We start from the raw sequence: 21,463 nt of genomic DNA, 5'->3' as shown, positions 1-21,463 counted from the left end.
TTACAAGAATGATTACAGTATCAAGGAATGAAAGTTCACTGATAATATCAGATTATTAGCATGTCTCACATCTCTCACTGACCCAAAGCACCCATCCAGGAAGAATTAGCACAGTGTTTTTCATAAGTATAATGTAAATGTGTAATGAACATTGTTAGTGATGGCATCACTTAAAACTGGACACTTGGAAAAGCTCCATTACTTAACCACCTAATGTAAGTATTAATGTTTTAGTCTCTGGATAATTCTCATAATTATCATTTATCAAGCTTCACAATTGTGAAATTTTCTTTCATTTTTCTTTTTGTAATTATCACCTGGAAATTCCATCTTACAATTTAAATATTAAAATTCAAGAAGTCAGAAGAGATATGGCCTAAATAATTAGTTCCTGAGAATCTAGTTAGAATGTAAAAATTTACATTTCCTTCTCAACAACTATAGTTAAAAAGAGTAGTGGAGCAGGATTTTATTTAGGAGGGAGGCTTTAGAAATCTTCATTAATGAGATAAAAATGATTATTCCTAAGAAAATAGCAATATTAAAGTGTCTACTAATATTTCCATGGATTTATGTTGTTGTACATGTTTCCAACTTGGAGAAAGAGCCTAGATTCTGAAGAACAGTCTCCAGGGAGCACATTATTTAAATCAAGTGACTCATTCATTCATAAGAGGCTTCAAAATGATGAGGGAAAGGGCCCCTGCTTCAACAAGTTTAATTTCTGAAATATGTGAGTACACCTTGTTATCAACAAAAATTCACAATACTGGGGCTGGGGATATAGCTCAGATGGTAGAGTGCTTGCCTTGCAGGCACAAGGCCCTGGGTTCAATCCCTAGCACCACACATACACACAAAAAAAATATTCACAATACTAAGGAAAGTAACCCATTTTCTCAGTAATGATACTCCTTGGTTTTTAAGATCAATGACTATTAAATATCTGAATTCCCAAGAAAGGAATTCCTTTTTAAGCATCTACCTGGATCCTCAAATATAAGTAATATGATTCTGCCAAAGACAGCGTAAGTAGCCAATAGAATTAGTTATTAAAGAGCCCTGAGAGTTACTCTGGGCTTTTCCCAAGGAAGTACAGCTACCTACAAACCCTGAATCTAGGTTTCCCAACCTCAGTACCATTGACATTTTGAGCCAAACAATTCTTTGACTGGGGACAGGGGTTGGGAGAGCCTGTACTATGCATTATAAAATGTTTATTTAGCAGCTTTCCTGAATCCTACTCATTTGATATTAGTAATATCACGATCCCTTAAATTAAGTCACATCCCAACCTACTAATGTTGATCAAAATGTCTCTAGGCATTTTTAAACACCTACTAAGAGGAAAACCATCCCTAGTTGAGAATTACTGCCTTGAGCAAATAACTCAACTATACCATCAAGAAAGACAGTTCTCTTCAACTGAGATCTCAACTTTTAAGAAGGTCATTCAGAGAAGTTTGCAAGAAAACACCTAACTAAGCAGATAAATGTTGAATCAATTCTGGTAATCAAAGTGTAAGACACATAAAAAGCCAGGGTTTCCTATATCTCATTGAGGATGTGTTTTTGTTGCTCTATCACTCACTCTACATTAAAAATTGTAGTTTTATATTTTACATTTTCTTATAATCAAAACAGTCACTGATGAATGAACAGATGTTGGCATCCTTAAGGCATTAAATAAATGATTTAAAGAGATGACCTAAGAGGAAAGGAGCTTAGAAATATTGTGGGATAGTAATGGATAATTGAGAGCAAAGTGCATCCAAAGAATGTAAAAACAAAGTTTGCTAAAAGAGGCATCCATAAATGCTCACTTTCTTTATGATCTATTCACTGTTAAGTATCCTTACTCTTTTAATTCACAATAATCACAAAAATCACTTAAGAATCCTTACCCTTATAAAGCATTAGCAATGAAGACCACAGTGCTAATAGCCAACGTGTTACAATCTTTGAAGGGTAGCTCTAAACTGATGGCAATTGTGGGCAAAAAATAAGCACCGAAAGAAAAAAAGAAAGAGAGACTAATTACAAAAAGCAAATCTGGAAAAGACTGGCATAGCTCATCCACATTCTAAAGAACATTTGTTTCATAAACCAAAACTAACTTGAGAGAAATCTCAATACCTACATGGAAATGGAATTAAGAGGTCTTAACTCCTACTAACATAAGTATCTAGAAAAAGGATGCCCTCACAGTGTGAATCCAATTATACCAGTCGCCTTTGGAAATGTGTCCATAATCCACTATTATCATCTGATTCTTTTTAAATGACCAAAAGACTTTTTTATTCATTTTTAAACACTGCTGCTAAAAGTAAAACTTTCCAAGGAGAGTGATAAAGAACTGATAATCAGAGCTTTGAATAAAAAGGCACCTTTAACCACAAGTACATAGTATCTACCATGATATGTTAAAATCTAGAACTTACCCCAATGGCAGAAATCAGAAGAAACCACAAAGAGATTACTAGGATCCGCTAGATATTTACTGAAGAGTTTTCCGAATTCCTGTTCTTTTGACTCACTCAGAGCTCCAACCAGTACAGGAATAATGGTAAACTCATCCTTATGGCTTAAAGAAAACAGAAGAAGAAGAAGAAGAAGAAAAAAAGTCATTTAAGATATTTAAGAATAAAAATAGTTTTCCAAATTGTTGATACTAGAAACTGGAATATTTATTAACAGCAGTAATAAGATACATAATTGTTAATTTATTAAAATCTAAAAATTAAAAGCTGAAAGAGGACAATTTTAAAAATATGAAAAGCATAGAATACTAGACGTATCTATTTAAAGTCACAGAAATGTACAAACATAGGTAAGCAAAGCTATTTTACTCTCAGGCATAATAATATCCTGAAAAACAAAAATAAACCCATCAGTCGATCACCAATTCAAGTCTTCTCAACTACCCTCTAAGACTACAATCACCTGCCTGATCCTTCTGTTTTTAAAAGAGCTTTCAATTCTTACCTGTTTTAATACCATCTTATTATATACCCATTCCTGGTACTTGTTTCATAAACCTGCCACATGAGACCTACAAAACTTAATCTTGGCACCCATAAGATCCACCAACTGCACTTTTACACTTATCCTAATGATCATATACAAGCCAGCCTGAAGATACATCTCAAATTTCATTGGCATCAGGGTAAACAAAGAATTCAAGGAAGTATTAATTTCTAGCATCAAGAAAAAGACATCACACCCACCCACAATGTTTATGAACATCCACAAGTCCCTTTTTTGCTCTACAAATTGACAGATTTATGGAAAAGGAACAAAGTAGATTAATAAAGAGTAACTATCAACGTGCTGTTTATCTAAAGCCTTTAAAAATTTTTATTGTAATGAAATTTTACTTACACATATCCAATATTATTAATATGCTAAATTATTTTAGATTTAGAATTTCAGAAGCATAAATCATGTATCTGACTTGTTCAAAACAGGACTTTTAAAAAATACCATCATAATAAATGCTTTTTAATATGAAAATCTGACACGTAACTGATACAGGACAAACAAAACTTATAAAAGATTTTTTTTCCAAACTCTAAATTTTAGTAATCCCAAAATAAATGTTGGCTAACTACATAAAGCTAAATTCAGGGCACCCACACACCTCCCCCACAGAGGCCCCCTTACCCTTGTCAATTGCGAAATAAACAGATCATACAGATCTCCAGTCCCTCTGCAATGCAGGGGCTTCTTGGGCACAATCTGCATCTATGGAGTAAGAAAAAAAAAGGAAGCTGGCAGAGGAAGCTGCCACGGGATTTCTCATTCTCTAACTCTTTAATAGTTTACTAAATTACTATTTGGAACAAATAGGGGCTCTTCATTTACTGAAAGGTGATTATCAATTCAAAGAAAAGAATTTCAGCTTCTAATAAAAATTCAGTAAGACTGTCAGAAATTATTCTAACCTTAGGAACTACCTACATAAATAAATTGACTAATTTCATTAAAGAATATGGAAGAAATTATGACATGGTAGGAAATCAGTTATATAAAGAAGAAAGAAATAGGGCAAGATGATGCATATCTATAATCCCAGCTACTTGGGAAGCTGAGGAAGGAGGATCACAAGTTCAAGGCCAGCCTGGGCAACTTAAACCATGTCTCAAAATAATAAAAAGGACTGAGGATATAGCAATTCAGTGGTAGAGTGCCCTGGGTTCAATACCTAATCCCAAAGCAAGAAAAAAAGGAACAAGGAGAAGCCAGAAGAAATGGGCTTAAGTACAATCCCTACTACACACAAATATTAAGAGTATGGCTAAGTCCCCAATCTGAAAATTTATTTGCTTATATGCAAAATAATAAATACAAAACCTTCACAAAATTGTATTAAGTGAAGAACAGTATAATAAAGGTGCTTTGTCAGCTGTAGTTGACTTTTAAGAACAAGAGTTGTTTCTTTGAAGAAGCAAGACATCTGCTCTCCACAAAAGCTACCAAGCCCTTCATTTAACCTCAGTTTGAGCTTGCAAATCTATTTATACAGAAGAAAAAGTCTTATCCTCCAGAGAAACTTCTGACTTCAATCAAGTCTCATCTATTCAACCCTCTTTGTCATCTCTCCTTTTTTAAAAGTTGCTTGTATACTATCCTCCAGACTAAGCACAAATTAGAGAACTAAGAGCATGTATCTTTCAAATGTACTATTCCTGGGTTTCAAAATCCAAATTCTGAAGTTGCAAAAACTTCCCAGTGAAGTATAAAATCTGCCCCAAAAAACAACTATAAAACTGCATTTAACCATCAAAACCAACAATTTTTGTGCTCTTATTATCAACCAAAGGGGAAAAAAACACAAGAGAAGTTCATTCGTGACAAATAATAGAACGTCTCAGTAAGTACAGTCAGATCTGGCATCTTACCAGACAGAAGCTGCCTCCATGTCCTAACCCAGCTCCATGGACATGAAAATTCCATTAAAGTGAAGTCGACCATGAAAACTGGCAGCTTCATTGGCATATGGGGATGACTTTGATTTGGAGCACAGAGTGGAAACTCATACCAAGTGGAAAACAGAAAAACATGCATCTCTCTTTGCCTACAGTTGCTATACCATTACAGCAAGCTGCAAATCTGAGAACTAGCTAAAAAATTTAACAGTGAGATTCTGAAAACGGACAGATCCTTAAGAAAAGGGCCTATGCCTTTCACACAATCCTTATTGACTACAAGTTTGCACATATGCCCAGGGTACACCTAATAGGTTCCAAGCTCACTACAAAATGTCATCTAATTAGAAGGCTCAGTGTATGTAGAGGGGAAACTGGAAATGTAAGAGATCAAACATGCAACACAACCTGGCTACTCTGCATGAAGGTTGGGCATGGCTCAGTGGTAGGACATTTGCCCTAGCACATATGAGGCCCTGGGTACAACCACAGATGGAAGGAAGGAAGATAGAGAGGAAATAAATTTTATATGACCACACAGAGAGATACAAGAAAACCCAATAAAAAACGAAAGAGGCAAACATGAAAGTGGACTGAACACCGAGTGTGCTTCCCAAGCACACACAATCCACCAGCAGAGAGAGACTTAGTGGCTCAAAGACGTAGGCACAAACTACAATCAGTCATTTCCCAATACTAAACCATGTAATCACAGGTGCAAGCCCCAGAAAGTCAAACCAAAAAATGAAAATATGCAATTTCAAAGAGCTTGGAAGACACATCAATAATAGTGCACGGTGGGAGACAAATTCTACAGTTGAATTTCACACAAGTTTCTAAATAAATACAACTTGAAGGAGGGGAAGTGAATAAAATCAGAATCTAGAATGTGTATAATATGCTATATAAAATGTCCAATTCAAAGAAAAAAATATAAGCCACAAGAAAAAAAACGTAAACCATGTCATATGGGAGGTGAGGGAGTGTCACTAGCAAGTTATATCTAAGACCATATCTTGAATTTAACAAAGACCTCAAAAATTTATCATAATATATTTAAAGAATTATAGAAAACTACGCTTAAAGAAGTAAATACATATTGACATGACATAAAAATAGGGGCTAAGAAATCCAAACTATTTTAAAAAGTAGAAATTTTAATAATTGAAAAGTACAATAACTGAAATGAAATATTTACTAGATAGTCAGAAGAGCGGATTTCATATTAGAATAAGAGTAAATATTGACATCAAAGATAAATTATCCAATTAGAAGAACAGTGGAAAAAACACTAAAAGACACTACAGACATGTAGACAACACCAAATACACCAGCATACATAGGATGATGTCCCAGAATGGGGAGAGTAAAATTTATGAAATAAAACTTTTCAAATATCATAGAAACAAAAATGTACAAGAAATCCAAAATAGAACGAACACAGAGAAATTCTCACCTATTAAACAAACCATTCATTACAAACTAAAGAAAGAAATCTTGAAGGCAACAAGAAGAAAATGAGTCATTACATATAAATCTTTTCAACAAACAATACTGGGACAGCTGTGTGTCAATAAGCAAAAAAAAAAAAAAATCAGCACACGCAAATATACACACACACTTTTGCCTCACATCATATACAAAAATTAACTCAAGCTGGATCCTAGAAATGTTAAGAGCTAAAACTCTTCTAAAACACCAGTCAGCAAATATCTTTTTCAAGGAACCATCAAGTTAGTATTTTAAGTTTTCTGGGCCATATGGTCTCCACAGCAACTACACAATAGTTACTAGAGGGAAAGCAGGCACAGACAGTATGTATATCCATGGGTGTGGTTATGTTCCAATAACACCTTATTTATGAAAACTAGCTTTGAGTCAGATGGGTTCATTCCACGGGCTATAAGTTTCCATCTCTTATTCAAGAAGAAAAGGAGAAAATCTTTGTGACCTTAGATTGGACAAAGATTTCCAAACATGATACCGAAAACAGAAACCATACATAAAAAAGACAACTGAATTCATCAAAATTAAAAACTTTTGTTCTTCATTAATAAATCATATAAGGAGAGAAACTTTTCTGTTTCTAATAAAGAACTTGTACAGAGAATATATAAATTCTCTTACAACTCAGTAAGATAATAAATTATGTAAATTAAAATTGGGGGAAATGAATGAATAGATTTTTCACATAAAATACACAAATGAAAAAAATAAACAAATGACTAATAAGCACATGAAAATTTGCTCAACATCATTAGTTATTAGAGAGATACAAAGTAACAGTAACATCACAATGAGATTGCACTACATAGCTATCAGAATGATTTTAATCAAAAACACAGTAACAGCTATTGTCCAGGATGTGGAAAAACTAGAACCATCATGCACTGTTCCTAGAAACAAAATGTTGCAGACACTTTATATGACCTAGTAACTCTATTCCTAAGTAACTATTCAAGAGAAATGAAAACATATTGACATAAAGAGTACAAGAATGTTTGTAACATTACTCGTAACAGCAAAAAGTGGAAATGATTTAACCATCCACTAACTGATACATGAATAAATAAATTGTGCTACATTCATTTAATGGAATAATTATTTGGCAATAAAAAGGAATGGACTACTGATACATGCAACAACATAAATGAACCTCGAAAACATTACACTATGGGGCTGGAGTTATAGCTCACTGGTAGAGTGCTTGCCTAGCATGTATGAGGCACTGGGTGCGATCCTTAGCACCACATAAAAAGAATAAATTTTTAAAAAGGTATTGTGTCCATCTAACTAAAAAAATTATTAAAAAAATATAAAGGTCTATCAACAACTAAAAACTATTTTTTTAAAAAAGTGCACTACGAGAAAAAGGATAGTTACAAAAGACATTTTGTATGATTCGATTTATATGAAATTTTCAGAAAATGCAAATCTAGAAATAGAAAGTAGATCATTTGTTAGTTGAAATTGAGAGTGGGAGCAGGGATTACTTCAATTGGACAGGAGATTTGTTTTTAGATTAGTGTTCCAAAACTAGATTGGGAGAACATCTGAACAACTCAATAAACTTACTTCAAAAAAAAAAAAAAATCAATGAATTAAATCTTTACACTGGTGAATTTTGTATTATGTAAATTATACCTCAACAAAACTATGGGAGAAAGGAAAAGGAGAATCTACCTTTCCCTCCTACAAGCTATGCCACCTGCAGCAGATTACTACCCTCAGCCTCAATCTGTCATCTGTAAAAATCAAATAATTAATCCTTACCACATGGGGCTCTTGTGAGCACTTTGGTAATGAAAAGGAACATTTTATCCCTTCTTTTTCTGTCTTATGATTTAAACCATTATTGCCAAAAAATTATATATGTAAGACATATAACAGATTAAAAAGAGTTAAAATCCTAGAACCAACAGTAGGACATTCTTTTTTTAAACAAGCAAAACCACTCTTACTGTCACTCAGTATGAAAATGCTCATCACAACATAAAAATTCTAATGTAAAAATGTGAATTCTAATATAAATATTTCAAGTGATAAGAAAATATAATTTAACTGGTAGTAATTTTTAATTAGTAGCATACAAATAACTGAAACCTTAAAACTGATATTTTAAATTAAATAAAATTGTATTTACAAAAAGTTATTCACTATTCTTTCTCTGTCACTAATACCACTGAGATTTATTCTCTTCCCCTTTTAGTTAGAAAACATTCACAGAAAATGGGGGAACAAAATATATGTAGGTAAATACAAAACATCTTTACTCTGATAAAAATAAAATACATTCTCGTCTTCTCAAATGTCTTTTGCTACATCTTATGCATTCTTTTCATGGTCACAGAAACTTAAATTGTTCCTTTACCACAAACAAGCAATTTTTACCTATTATTCCAGAACTCTTTCTTGTTCTATAATTCTGAAAAAAAAAATGTTCTCTCAATGATGTGTAGGTAACAGTAAAAGGGAACCAACATACATTTGTTCTAAAACTTCAATAGTGCCACCAATTAAGATTTAACTGCTAAACATGCAGAAATACACAAATATCCATGAGTATAAATGTCACAAAATAAAAACACACTTGAAAATGGCACTGCTCATGTGACTATTATTAAATTCGTGAGAAAGAAACTCTCAGGCTTTTTTCTATATCTGGAGTTAAGCCATTCCATCTTCTTAAAATCTAACTACACAGGCACATCTTAACTTTTCTCTGACCATTTCTAATATCTGAAGACCTTCAATGAGGCTTACAATCAGAAAGCAAAGTAAAATCTTAAGATCCAGTACAAATCTAATCTATAATAAGAATTAAAATGGCATTTAAGGGAGGTAAAAATACAAAGATTTGGAGTGGCAATATGATAGCCTAGAATTGAGAAAAGAAGGGAGTTTTACAGGAGTGTTAACATACCAGGCCATATGCTATAATCTTTAGAAGGGCCTGTCTATAAAACTAGCCTTTGGCTAGCATCTGGGAACTTGGCTTTTAGAATATTTATTTGATAAGGGAGTTTTATCTACTTGGGTCACTGCCATGTAAAGTAGCCCAAGGCTATCCTACTGGAGAGGGGAGGCCATACGAAAGACAAGTCCTGGAAGATGAGTGACAAGTGAAGACAGATGAGAACCGAGGTGCCTCAAGAGACAACCAGCACCACAGCCAGGCAGGAAGAAAAGGCATCTTGGAGCATTCTGTCTCCGTCAATCTGCCTCAACTCGCAACATATGCAAAAGACAAGTTATCTCCACTGACCTCTGACCAAATTTCTAACCCACAAAATCATGAGCAAAACATCTGGCAGGATGAGGTGATTTCTTTTGCTCCAACAATACCTGGGACAAAACAAACAAACAAAATACTGGTATCTGGAAACAGGGATGCTGCTATAGCAGAAACCTGCAACACATCACAATGGCTTTTGAGACTCAAGAGGCAAATGGAAGCTGAAAGGACAAAAAGGAGACAATGGAAGCAAAGAGCAATGAGGAAACTGCTCAAGGAGGCTGGAAGAAGCAGGACCCCCACTGTATACTGGAAGAACAATTAACAAAACTGTCACATGAAGTAAATCAGAATATTAAAAATATACCTAATGGACCTGCAGATCTGACTAAGGACATTTCCACATGGAATATCCTGGAAATAGTGGTTACATTACAATCAAACATTAGAAGGTACAAGGAGAAAACTTAAGCTGAAAAATAAACTGTTTAACTTATAAGCAGAATTTAAGATAAATACATTTTTAAAATTTTTTAGTTGTAGATGGACACAATACCTTTATTTATTTTTATGTGCTGCTGAGGATAGAACTAGTACCTCACACATGCAAAGCACACCCTCCACCACTGAGCCACAACCCCAACCCCCAAAAAAATACGTTTTAAAATTTTATTTATTCTTTTTAGGAAGGTATTTTATAGTTTTTTTCCCCATATTTTTATTGATGCATTATGGCTGTACATAAAGGTGAGATTCATTGTTATGTATCTACATACATACATGCACACAACATAACAATATAATTTAACCAATATCATTCCCTAGTAGTTTCCCCTGACCCCTTCTCTATACTTTACTGATCTCCCCTTAGTTTTCATGAGATTCCCCCCAACCTTCATTTTCCCTTTTTCTCTCCAGCTTTCACATGACAGAAATGATTCAACCACTAACTTTCTGAGTTTGGCTTACTTTGCATAACATAATATTCTCAAGTTCCATCCATTTTCCTTCAAATTTCATTCTTTTACAACTCAATTAAACTCCATTGTGTATTAATACCACATTTTCTTTAAGCATTCATCCACTTACAGGCTAGTTTGACTACTGTAAATTTTGCTGTTACAAACATCTGTATGGATGTATCACTTTAGTATGATGATTTTAAATCTTTAGGATAAATACAGAGGTATATAGTCATGCAGTGATTCCATTCCTAGTGTTCTGAGGAAATTCCATACGAATTTCCAGAGTGGTTGTACTAATTTACAATCTCACCAACAGTGTAAAAGTGTTTCTTTATCTACACATCCTCTCCAGCATTTATTATTCTTTAAATTCTTGATGGCTGCCATGTAACTGGAATGAGATGAAATCTCAGTGTAGTTTTGATTGGCATTTCCCTAATCGCTAACATTTTTCCATATATTTGTTGGCCATTTGTATTTCTTCTTTTGATAGATGTCTGTTTAGTCCACTTGCCCATACATTAATTGGGCTATATGTTTTTTGGTGTTAAGTTTCTTTTGAGTTTTTTATATATTTTAGATATTAAGCCTTTGTTTATAGCTAGCAAAGATTTTTCTCCCATTCTGTAGGTTTACTCTTCCTATTCCTAATTGTTTTCTTTGATGTGCAGAAGCTTTTTAATTTGATGTCATCCCATTTGTTAACTCCTCACATTATTTCCTGAGCTTTAGAGGTTCTAAAGAGAAAGTCATTGCCTACTCCCAATGTTGGGAGTTGACCCTATGTTTCTTCTATGAGTTGTATAATTTCTGTCTGATTCCTAGGTCTTTGATCCATTTTAATTTTGTACAGGGTAAAAAGTATAAAGATTTAGTCTCATTCTTCTACATACGAATAACCAGTTTTTCTGGCATCATGTGTTTAAGGGGCTGTTTTTTCTCCAAAATACGTTTTTGGAACTTTTGTCAAGGTTCAAATGACTGTACCTGTGTGTATTCGTCTCTGTGTCTTCTACTCTGAACCACTGGTCTGTGTGTCTGCTTTATGCCAATGCCATGCAATTTTTGTTACTACAGTAATTTTGTAGTATAATTTGAAGTCAGTCAGGTATTGTGATACCTCTAGCATTATTTTTTTTCTTTCTTTTTTTTTTTTGGTGGTGGGGGGAGCTTAAAGAAAAATACTTCTAACCAAGAATAACAGGGTTGAAAAAATAACTTTCTCATGACTAGTCTCTTAGTCAGCAAAAGACCATCAAAGAAGTTTGAGCTCAAAGATCAAATCCAGAGCACTGCCAATAAACATGGCAAGATCATCAAAAAGAAGGCATCTTTAAGCTTCTCTGTTAAGCCCTTAGAAAGATTTAAGGCAGTGGTAAAACACCTTATCAGGAAAACAAAAGGGTTTCTAAAGATATTTTCAGGAATCTTAGCATGGTGGCACCAGCCTATAATCCCAGCTACCAGACAGGCTGAGGCAGGAGGATTCAGTGGTAGAGCATTTGCCTAGCATGCACCAAGCCTGGGTTCAATCTCCAGTACTGCAAAAAGAGAGAAAAACAAATTTATAGAACTCTAACTTAGAATCCCAAGTAGAGAGAGTCCAGTTTCATAAAGAATTCTGGATATAAACTTTGTCTAATGGAGTAGATTTATAATCTGGTATATATCCATAGTGTGTAAGGAAATTTATCAGAACTAGAAGAAACACTGCTCTAAATGAAATAAACCTCTAGACTTTCAAACTGGTACATACATGAACCAGACTGAGACCACTTCTCAGGTGCAAACAAGGCCAATTTCTTAAGGAAAATAAAATGACTCGGAATAAAACCAATAGCCCAAAGGACCCCAGTCAAAAGATGAGAAAAATAATGAATTATTAAACCAATAACAGAAGATAGAACCAAGATATAGTCATGGGATAGTCTTTGTTCCCTGGTTAGAGTTCAGAATTATTTTGTCCCGCAGACTAGTATATGATCCTTCCTGGTTTCTATTCTTTCATCCTCCAATAAGAAATATCTATTTGTGGTCAACTATGCCTCTCTTAAAATCATAGTATACTGAGTATATGGTAGGGATGGGGTAAGAGGTTGAAGGAAAACAGGAATAACTTGTCTTCTTAGTTTACAGTCTCCAAATTAAGAGGAGCAACTCCAAAGCCTCACTCATATACTAACCTGATGCCACCAGGAGAACAAATGAGGAATATTATCAGAAAGTCAACACCATGGCCCCAGACATATGAGTGAGGCCATCTATTACCCATCTAAGCCACCTTGGTCAACATCTTGTAGACCAGAGCATGGTGCAACCTGCCCAAATATTGTAAATTTCCTGACCCAAATATTGTAAACAATAAGACAGCTATAATTTTAAGCCACTACATTTTGGAATAATTTGTCGGTCAGTAACAGATAACTGACACAGGTAGTGAATACAACGTTTGTATTCAGGTGTGAATACAAATGTTTACTAGATAGTATCTAAAAGGAGCATTAGTGCCAGGTATAAGGACCACACCTGCAATCCCAGGGATTTGGAAGGCTGAGGACGAGGATTGTAAATTCAAGGTCAGTCTCAGCAATTTAACCAGTCCATCACAAAATAAAAGGGTTGGAGATAATAGCTCAGTGATAAAGCATTCCTGGGTTCAATACTGGGTACCACAAGAAAATAATGATTTTTAAAAATAAAGGTAGCATTAGAGATTCTAATGTAACACAGGACTAGTTTATTTCATACTATTTATAAGAGAGGAAAGTATAAAGAAGAAATATGAATATTGGTTTCAAGTTTCTATTTTCCTAAATTTCATTTCCTATTTTGTTTTTGAAATAATAACAAAAATGCTATTTTGTTAAAATCTCCTTTAGGGTACTGTCAGTTTATTGGTTGTACTACTGAAATTTATTAAGAGAAAAATGTGGGGTTTTTTCATGATAAAATATAGAAATATTTCAGCAAATGAAATTTTTCTGTCTTTTGTGAAGAATGAGAAACTGTGATTATATCAACAATCCAGGAAAGAAGAAATATATATGGTTTCACAATTTCTGAGAAGTTAGAATACATTATAAGACAATCTAAAATTATAATTTAATATTACACTGGTTTTTGGAAACTTCAGCTTAATATAATTACTCAAGATTATCATTTGTGAAAAGACTAACAGAAGTAAATAATACTTTGAATATAAAAACCCAAAAAGACTATAATAACAGACTAAAACCAACAAGAAACAAATTAAATAAAAGTGAAAAGTTATACACGATTAGAATTAAAAAGATACCATACAAAATTCTGATGGAGAAAACAATCCATCCTAATAGTATGAAAAAGCCTTAATTTTTAGCTGATCATAAGCATATTAGCCAATAGTAAGTAAGCCACATCAGCATAAAAACTGTTAATGTAATTTTAGATTTCATTAATCTATATACCTAATCAATATGTACTGGCAATCTACTATGAACCAAATACTTTCCTAAGAAGAATACAGTGAACAGATCCAAAGATGGAATAATCTCATCATATTTGTAACTAGTCAAACTACATATGAAATATTAAATACATGTTAAGAAAGTAATAAATATGACCTACAAATGAGAAGCGTTTCTAATTTAAATGCCATAGTAAAAGAAAAAAGAAATTTCTTAACATTTTTTTCATTATACTGAAATAAATTAATGACTCTGTTAGGCAAAGTGGTAGGCACTATAGTATACAGTGGAGAGGAAAACAGATATTGTCCCTATCATCACTGTGCTTATGGTCTAATTAGTACCACATCACAGGAAGATCTTTAGTAGGAATAAAATAATGATCTGTAAAGTATATTATAAAAGATTCATATACTGAAATAAATGCCTTCCAAAGTTATTTCCAAATCTAAAATATAATGATTAATTATAGTACTGTACCACAAAAGAATATAATTATTATTCTAAGATATAGAAATGTCTAAAGAATACCAGGCAAACCAAGATACACACACAACAAACCACACTTACAGGGTTTTTTTTTTTTAACCTTTCTACCTAAAAAAAATACCACATCAATTTATATGTTTAGCCTTCATAGGCAAACTACTTAAAATCAACATCAATCCACATTAAGAAAATGCAACCTCAAATTTTATTTCATCTCAAATAACAAAATGTTAATGTCCTTACTCTAATAATTATCATACCCTAGTTAAGATAATTCCAAAGAAATTAACATCTATGATTTCTCTAGGATTTCTTATATTAATCAATATACCTTTCCATGGCTTTAGCTGTATAAGGCAAATGCATTTCAATACTGTGTTCATCTTCATCTGTCTGTAGAGTCATGCGTTCAAACATTCCTGTCTTCCATAGCTCTCCGTAAACTAGATTTCAAAATATATTAAAACAAATATATTAATGTATGTCTGTATCCTGTGAGATTCCAACCACTCACACAAAGCTACATGCTTTGGCAAGAGGCAAAAGCACCACATAGTACTCTCCATTTTTGGTTTGAGAGGCAGGGTGGGAGAGAGAAAGAGAGAGAGAACAACTAATGCTCATGTGCTAGCTAAAATAATAATACACAAAAAATTATCATATTTATATGTCATGGTCATGTAAAAAATAATAATTTAAAACTTTCATCAGTTCATCATTTCTAATATCACCTGGATCTAGACTATTCATTGATTTTAATCAGGACATATTAGCAAGAACAGTTAAATACAATTCCTACTGTAATAGACAAAAATCACTGATCTATTTACAATTAAGGTTAACAATATAGTTTTTTAGTTTTGCTTTGCTTTTTAATAAAATACTTGGTATTGTTAGTTTACATTCCAGGTTTCCCTCATTCTACAATCAGAAAATTCCTACTAGGAATGCTATTTTTCTCAAAATTCAAAATTAAGCTTGTGGCAGAGATCAAAAGACAAATTCGTCACAGCACCATGCTCACTTAAAATGACCTAGTAATTCAGACCTAGTAATACCCATGAACTGTGCTTAAAACTGGATACTATAGAACAAGAAAAAGATAAAATTTTGATGATATAATAATATTTTAGGGCTGGGGTTGTGGCTCAGCGCTTGCCTAGCATGCGCAAGGCCCTGGGTTCGCCGTTCCTCAACACCACATAAAAATAAATAAACAAAATAAAGGTATTGTGCCTAACCAAAAATAAATAAATATTTTTTTTTTAAAAAAAAGAATATTCTAACTAGATCCTTAAATGGGTTATCAAAGAAATAAAGAAATGGTGGTATGATCTCTTTTCTACAAAATTAGATCTAATGAAAACTTATCCATTTCTTCACTGGTAGAATTCACAAAACCATACTTTTCCAAGTGCCCCAATAAGCTTTTAAAAGTAAAGTGTGGGGCTGGGGATATAGCTCAGTTGGTAAAGCACAAGGTCCTGCGTTCAATTCCCAGCACCACAAAAAAAGAAAAAGTAAAGTGTGTTTCCTAGAACCATCTCAAGAAGCAAAGTTAGCAACTCTTCAGCCTCATTAATAAGATGCATCCCAGCAACAAACTGCTAACACTTTTGATACTCAAAACCTCAGATTATGGAAAAAATGAACAATGCAAAAAAATTCAATTTAATCAAATTTTAAAACCTCAAATTATGAAAACTGAAACCTAAAAAAATGAAAATGAGCTAATCATCTCTTTTGTACCTGGAATCTTTCATTCTACAGAAGGAACTGTTACAAAATTTATTGAATCAACAACAGCATCCATAAAAATCTTACAATATAATTTAACAAACTGAAGGATACACCCCAAGTTCATGAAGATGATTACTTGGGGAAGGTAAATTGAGTTCAGAAAGAAGGATAACTGTGGGCAAAGTGGAAGATGAGAACATCAGTATTTTTTATACTACTCTCTACACAGTTCTGTATATTTTAAATCATTCTTCCTCACAACCCCAAAAAGCCTTTGTAAATAAGTCAAAAGATTTTACTTTACACATCTATTGTATAATAAATTAAATAAAAATGTGAATTCCGAAACCCAACGGGGAAAAAAACTAAACCAAAATAATACATTTAAAAACAAAATATATTTAAGATTTCTATAGCACCTTTTAGATTTTCATAACTATGGGCTCTCCCTGCCTCATTAAAATCATTAGAGGAGACATAAAATATATTAACTCCATTATCTATTTGAGAGAAAAGTGATCTACACAAATGTAGACCAATGTGCCCAGATTATTAAGTTGAATGTACATTAAGATCTTTAGTTATTTAAAAGCTATAAGATTTCTTTATACTTACTCTTTTGGTCAATACGAAGGTCATATAGAGGTGTCCTATATATATCCACACTGGAAAGTGCACATCGAGAGAGGGGCACATGATGAGAAGGCCCAAGGATGAAAATTCTCCGGCTAGGAGATATGCAACAAAGAACATAGAACAATTGTACTTCTATACAAACCTTACCTAATATATTATTACCTAAGGGGGAAAAAATAAGTAATTCTAAATAATTACTTTTTTCCCTTTTTGACTACTTTCATTGCCAACTGTTAATGTAAAAAGCTAGACTATGTAATTCACATGTTGAATTCCCAACTCCCAACACTGACTACAACTGGATTTAGAGTAAGATCTTTAAAGAGCTAATTAAAAATGAGGGCATGAGGATAGGAGCTTTATCAATATGACTGCTATCCCTACATAACGAGAGGAGAGACTAACATTAGAGTCCTATCTGAAGAGGCACCAAGACACAGCCATCTACAGGCCAAAGAGAAAAAAGACTCAGAGAAAACAACCCTACCAGCAGCTTGATATTGAACTTCCAACTTCCATAATTGTTTAAAAAAATTAAGTAATAAGTTTCTATTGTTTAAGTTACATGAGCCCTAGGAAACTAATACTTCTCAGTTATTAATTTCAATTCCTTGTCCCTATTTTTATGTTAGAAGGCTTTTAAAAGATCATGTTCAATACTCAGAAAAACTAAGTATCAATCTTTATAGTAAAACAACCTATTATGCATAAAATCATTTTGGTATTTTAACAGCTAGAAGATTTATTTAACTGAATTTTAAACATTTCAGTTATCAAAAGTCTCAAAAGTCTAACACTTCCTAAGATCCACCAAAATTTTAATTAAAATGATATAAAATTCTAACCCATAAAAAACAATAGTAACAATGAGGCATTATGGTAAACTATTTCTACATTTCTTTCTTGGCAAAGAAAAAAAAGGCATCTTGTTGAGAATTCCATGTAATAAGCTTTCTCTATTCTCATTTAAGTAGAAGTCCTTCTCAAAAACAAAGAAACTTAGTTATGGTGTTATTTGCACTACAATCTTACCTGAAGAAAAGCAAAGGGCTAAGCTGTAGCTTAAATCTTTGTAATCCCTTTATCTGACACCAAGAATAAAATTAACTTCCTCTCATTTTATCTCAAACATCCAAACCAGCCCTATAGTCTAAAGTCCAAAACTATCCATTTTCTCTGTTCTCTAAGATTCATATAAACCAATCTTCCCCCGTTACACACAGACAAAAAACAAATTAGACTCAAAACAGTAAAACTATGAGAAGGAAGCATTAGATGAGAGCCTATATACCTAGAAAATTAAGTACTACTCATTGCTTAACAGAAAAAGACTAAGAAATGTGTCTTAGTCTTATGACCATGAATGTTGTGTTTTAACACTGTATTTATTTTGATAAAATTGAATTACTAAGCTAAAGGATATTAACCCATTGTTTGCTATATGTTATTTCATATCCTGGGAAGGGAAGGACAAAATAAGAAAGTTGTGGGCAGGTGATTCTCAGTTTGGAGTCCCCAGACCTCAAGAGATCATATAGCAAACATAAAGATTTCATGCTCAAGCCATTTGTGATCAGAGACTATGTCTCTCCCTTCTGTCTATTATTGGCATTGTAATCCTTCAAACCAATAAACACTTCAGGGGAAAAAAGTCAAGATTCCTAAATGAACAATATCAAGAGATATCATTCTGTTCTCATATGTTAACAACACACAAATGTTATGAATTTTTAAAAATTAAAACCTAGGGCTGGGGATGTGGCTCAAGCGGTAGTGTGCTTGCCTGGCATGCACGTGGCGCTGGTTCGATCCTCAGCACAACATACAAATAAAGATGTTGTGTCTGCCGAAAACGGGAAAATAAATATTTTAAAAATTCTCTCTCTCTCTCTCTCTCTCTCAAAAAAAAGTTAAAACCTAATGTGGATCATATAATAGTAACTCAGGAATGTTTAGTTCACTTGATTAATGCCAAGTATTACATGAACCAAAAATCAATAAGGTAGGGTCAGGCTCAGAGGCGCACACCTCCTATATTCCCAGCTACTCAGGGAAGCCGAAAAGTGGGAGAAACACTTGAGCCCAGGAGTTCCATTCCAGCCTGGGCAACATAGGGAAACCCGGGATGGGAGAAAAGAGAAGACTCAAGTATGAAAAGGGGCATATTTTTCTGACTGAGGAATGAATTTATGATAAGACAAAAGAGATACAATATTTATATTCAGAACACTCCTAGAAAATCTAGGATATAGAGTTAAAATATGAAATGATATTTTTATTAAGTATTGATCTAAACTTAAAGCCATATAGATAAATTTCATAATTACAAAGGATCCTCAAGGCTAGCAGATAAGTACTGCTCCAGAAATACACACTGGAGGTATGCTGGAACCTAATCAGCTCCTCTGATAATGATTACTTGCCTTGTTTACCTTTCTGTCAAACCCAGTTCACATGAAGGCTAAAGAGACCCTACTAATCTGAATAAACCACTGTTTTACTAACAGATTCTTTGTAATTTGGTAGAAACTCACCCGAAAATCAACATAGTTAATCTCTACTCTTGATATAATGAGGTAACAAGAAAAAAAAAAAAAAAAGGTTTAAGTCCCATCAATATAAAAGCCTTAAAAGTGACAAATGAAAAAATAAAATCAGACTTCATGAAAAAGAAGCAAAAAAGGCAGATTAAGCCAGTAGTAATCTCACAACAGATCTCTTTGGTTAGCTAAATGATAACAAAAGAAAATCAACAATGTATATGAGCCAGGTATGGTGATGCACACCTGTAATCCTAGCAGCCTGGGAAGCTAGAGACAGGACAATCACAAGTTCAAAGCCAGCCTCAGCAATTTAGCGACATCCCAGACAACTTAGCAAGACCCTGTCTCAAAATAAAAAATTTAAAAAGAGCTGGAGATGAGGCTTAATGGTTAGCACCTCTGGGTTCAATCCCTGGTACCAAAAAAAGAGTATACATTAAAGTTCATGCATTTATTTATTTTTTTTTGCTAAATTGCTAGATCCATAAACACAAACACTAAGGCCACAGGAATATTTTGGAGAGAAACAAATGAGTAATACAGGCACTTGAAATATTACCATTTTCCTTCTTTTTAATTAAATGCAAGCTTTGTCTTTAAGGAATAATAGCTTTTTCATATTAGCAAATCATAACTGTTACTATCCAGGGAAAAGAAACTTTTTAAATGAAATAATAGGGGGAGGGGTATCAAAGGCATTCTCCCAGAAATAAATGTAGTTCACAAATGACAGCTCCAGAGAATTCATACATGGAGTGAGTTTCTATGATAAGTTAAGTATGTGTGCCTGATACAAGCTGAATGTCTGACCTCATGAATATTTTTTCAACTACTTATTCCAACAATTAGAATATATGTAGTTTTTTTAAATGTATTTCATAGGAAGTTGAGATATTTTAAAGAATAAAATGTCATACGGCCTCAAAAAAGATTCCTTTTTCTCTCCTTTTTTGCTGGTTTTCCTGCAAATGAATATGAATATGAATTAAAATCCAGTTTCTTCCTAAGTACATTCCAAATTCTGGGTTCTTAGAGTTTAAGTAATAGGAAAAGATATGGAAAAGAAATTCATTAAATGTTCCTCTTTTTAAAATTTTGCAGTACTAGGGATTAAGCTCAAAGAAACTTTACCACTAAGCCCTTTTTATTTTTCATTTTGAGACGAGGTCTCTCTAAGTTGCTCAGTCTGGCCTTTCACCTTCAATCCTCCTGCCTTGGCCTTCTGAGTCTCTGGGATTATAGGTATGGGACAACATGCTCAGCTAATGTTCCATTTTCAAATTCCTTAAACAGCCAAAGTGGTCTTTTTGAAACAGAGATCATTTCATTTCCCTTATAGGATAAAAACTTAAAATCCTCAAAATAGGACTTAAAGTCTCGAATGAACTTGAACCTTCTTATATTACTCTTAGCCCATATGATTGTTAATGCTATAGTTCCTTGATGACACGTAACTTTGCCTACTGCAAAGTTTCTACAAGTCATCATTCCCTTTTCTTGGCTGGATGGCTTAAAAATGAGTTCTGCAGAGATGTCTTCCCCAATACCTTTCCCACAATTTAAATCAAATCACTCACTCAAAGTCCATTATAGCAGTTTTCAAAGTGTGAACTGTGAATTATTGATATTCTCCAAGGACCTCTGAAGTAGTAGTACACAAAACTAAAACAATTTTCATAATAATACAAGAAAGATATCTGCTTTTCCATTATGTTGGCATTTGCCCTTATGGTACAAAAATGAGAATGCATATTTTAAAAAATGAAGATAGATAAAGCTGCATATTAGGAAGTTGGTCAGGATAATCAAATCTATGTATTATAAGTCTTGTTTTTCACCTTTACTTCAGACTAACTTTTTAAAATATTTTTTAATTGTACATGGACACAATACCTTTATTTATTTATTTTTATGTGGTGCTCAGGATCAAAACCCAGAGCCTCACACATGCGAGTCAAGTGCTCTACCACTGAGCCACAAC

General features: G+C 33.4%; 1 protein-coding gene across 4 annotated transcripts in view; it reads right to left on the bottom strand.

Moving 5' to 3' along the window:
- Positions 1 to 21,463, bottom strand: part of Memo1 (mediator of cell motility 1) — a 110,572-nt gene that overhangs the window by 21,289 nt on the left and 67,820 nt on the right. For all 4 annotated transcript variants that reach the window (XR_013429108.1, XR_013429109.1, XM_078029430.1 and 1 more), the window contains 3 exons: positions 16,919 to 17,031; positions 14,895 to 15,006; positions 2,442 to 2,584 (listed from right to left, as the gene is read on the bottom strand). Coding sequence is in view for 2 of the 4 variants with exons in the window: in XM_078029430.1 (XP_077885556.1) it covers positions 2,442 to 2,584; positions 14,895 to 15,006; positions 16,919 to 17,031 (368 nt within the window). In the remaining 2 variants the exon portion in view is untranslated. The remainder of the gene's footprint in view (positions 1 to 2,441; positions 2,585 to 14,894; positions 15,007 to 16,918; positions 17,032 to 21,463) is intronic.

Source organism: Ictidomys tridecemlineatus, chromosome 12 (assembly GCF_052094955.1).
Source record: "Ictidomys tridecemlineatus isolate mIctTri1 chromosome 12, mIctTri1.hap1, whole genome shotgun sequence".
NCBI classification, from domain to species: domain Eukaryota; kingdom Metazoa; phylum Chordata; class Mammalia; order Rodentia; family Sciuridae; genus Ictidomys; species Ictidomys tridecemlineatus.
Note: the sequence above shows the minus strand (reverse complement) of the source record. Positions and strands in the feature narration are given on the sequence as shown.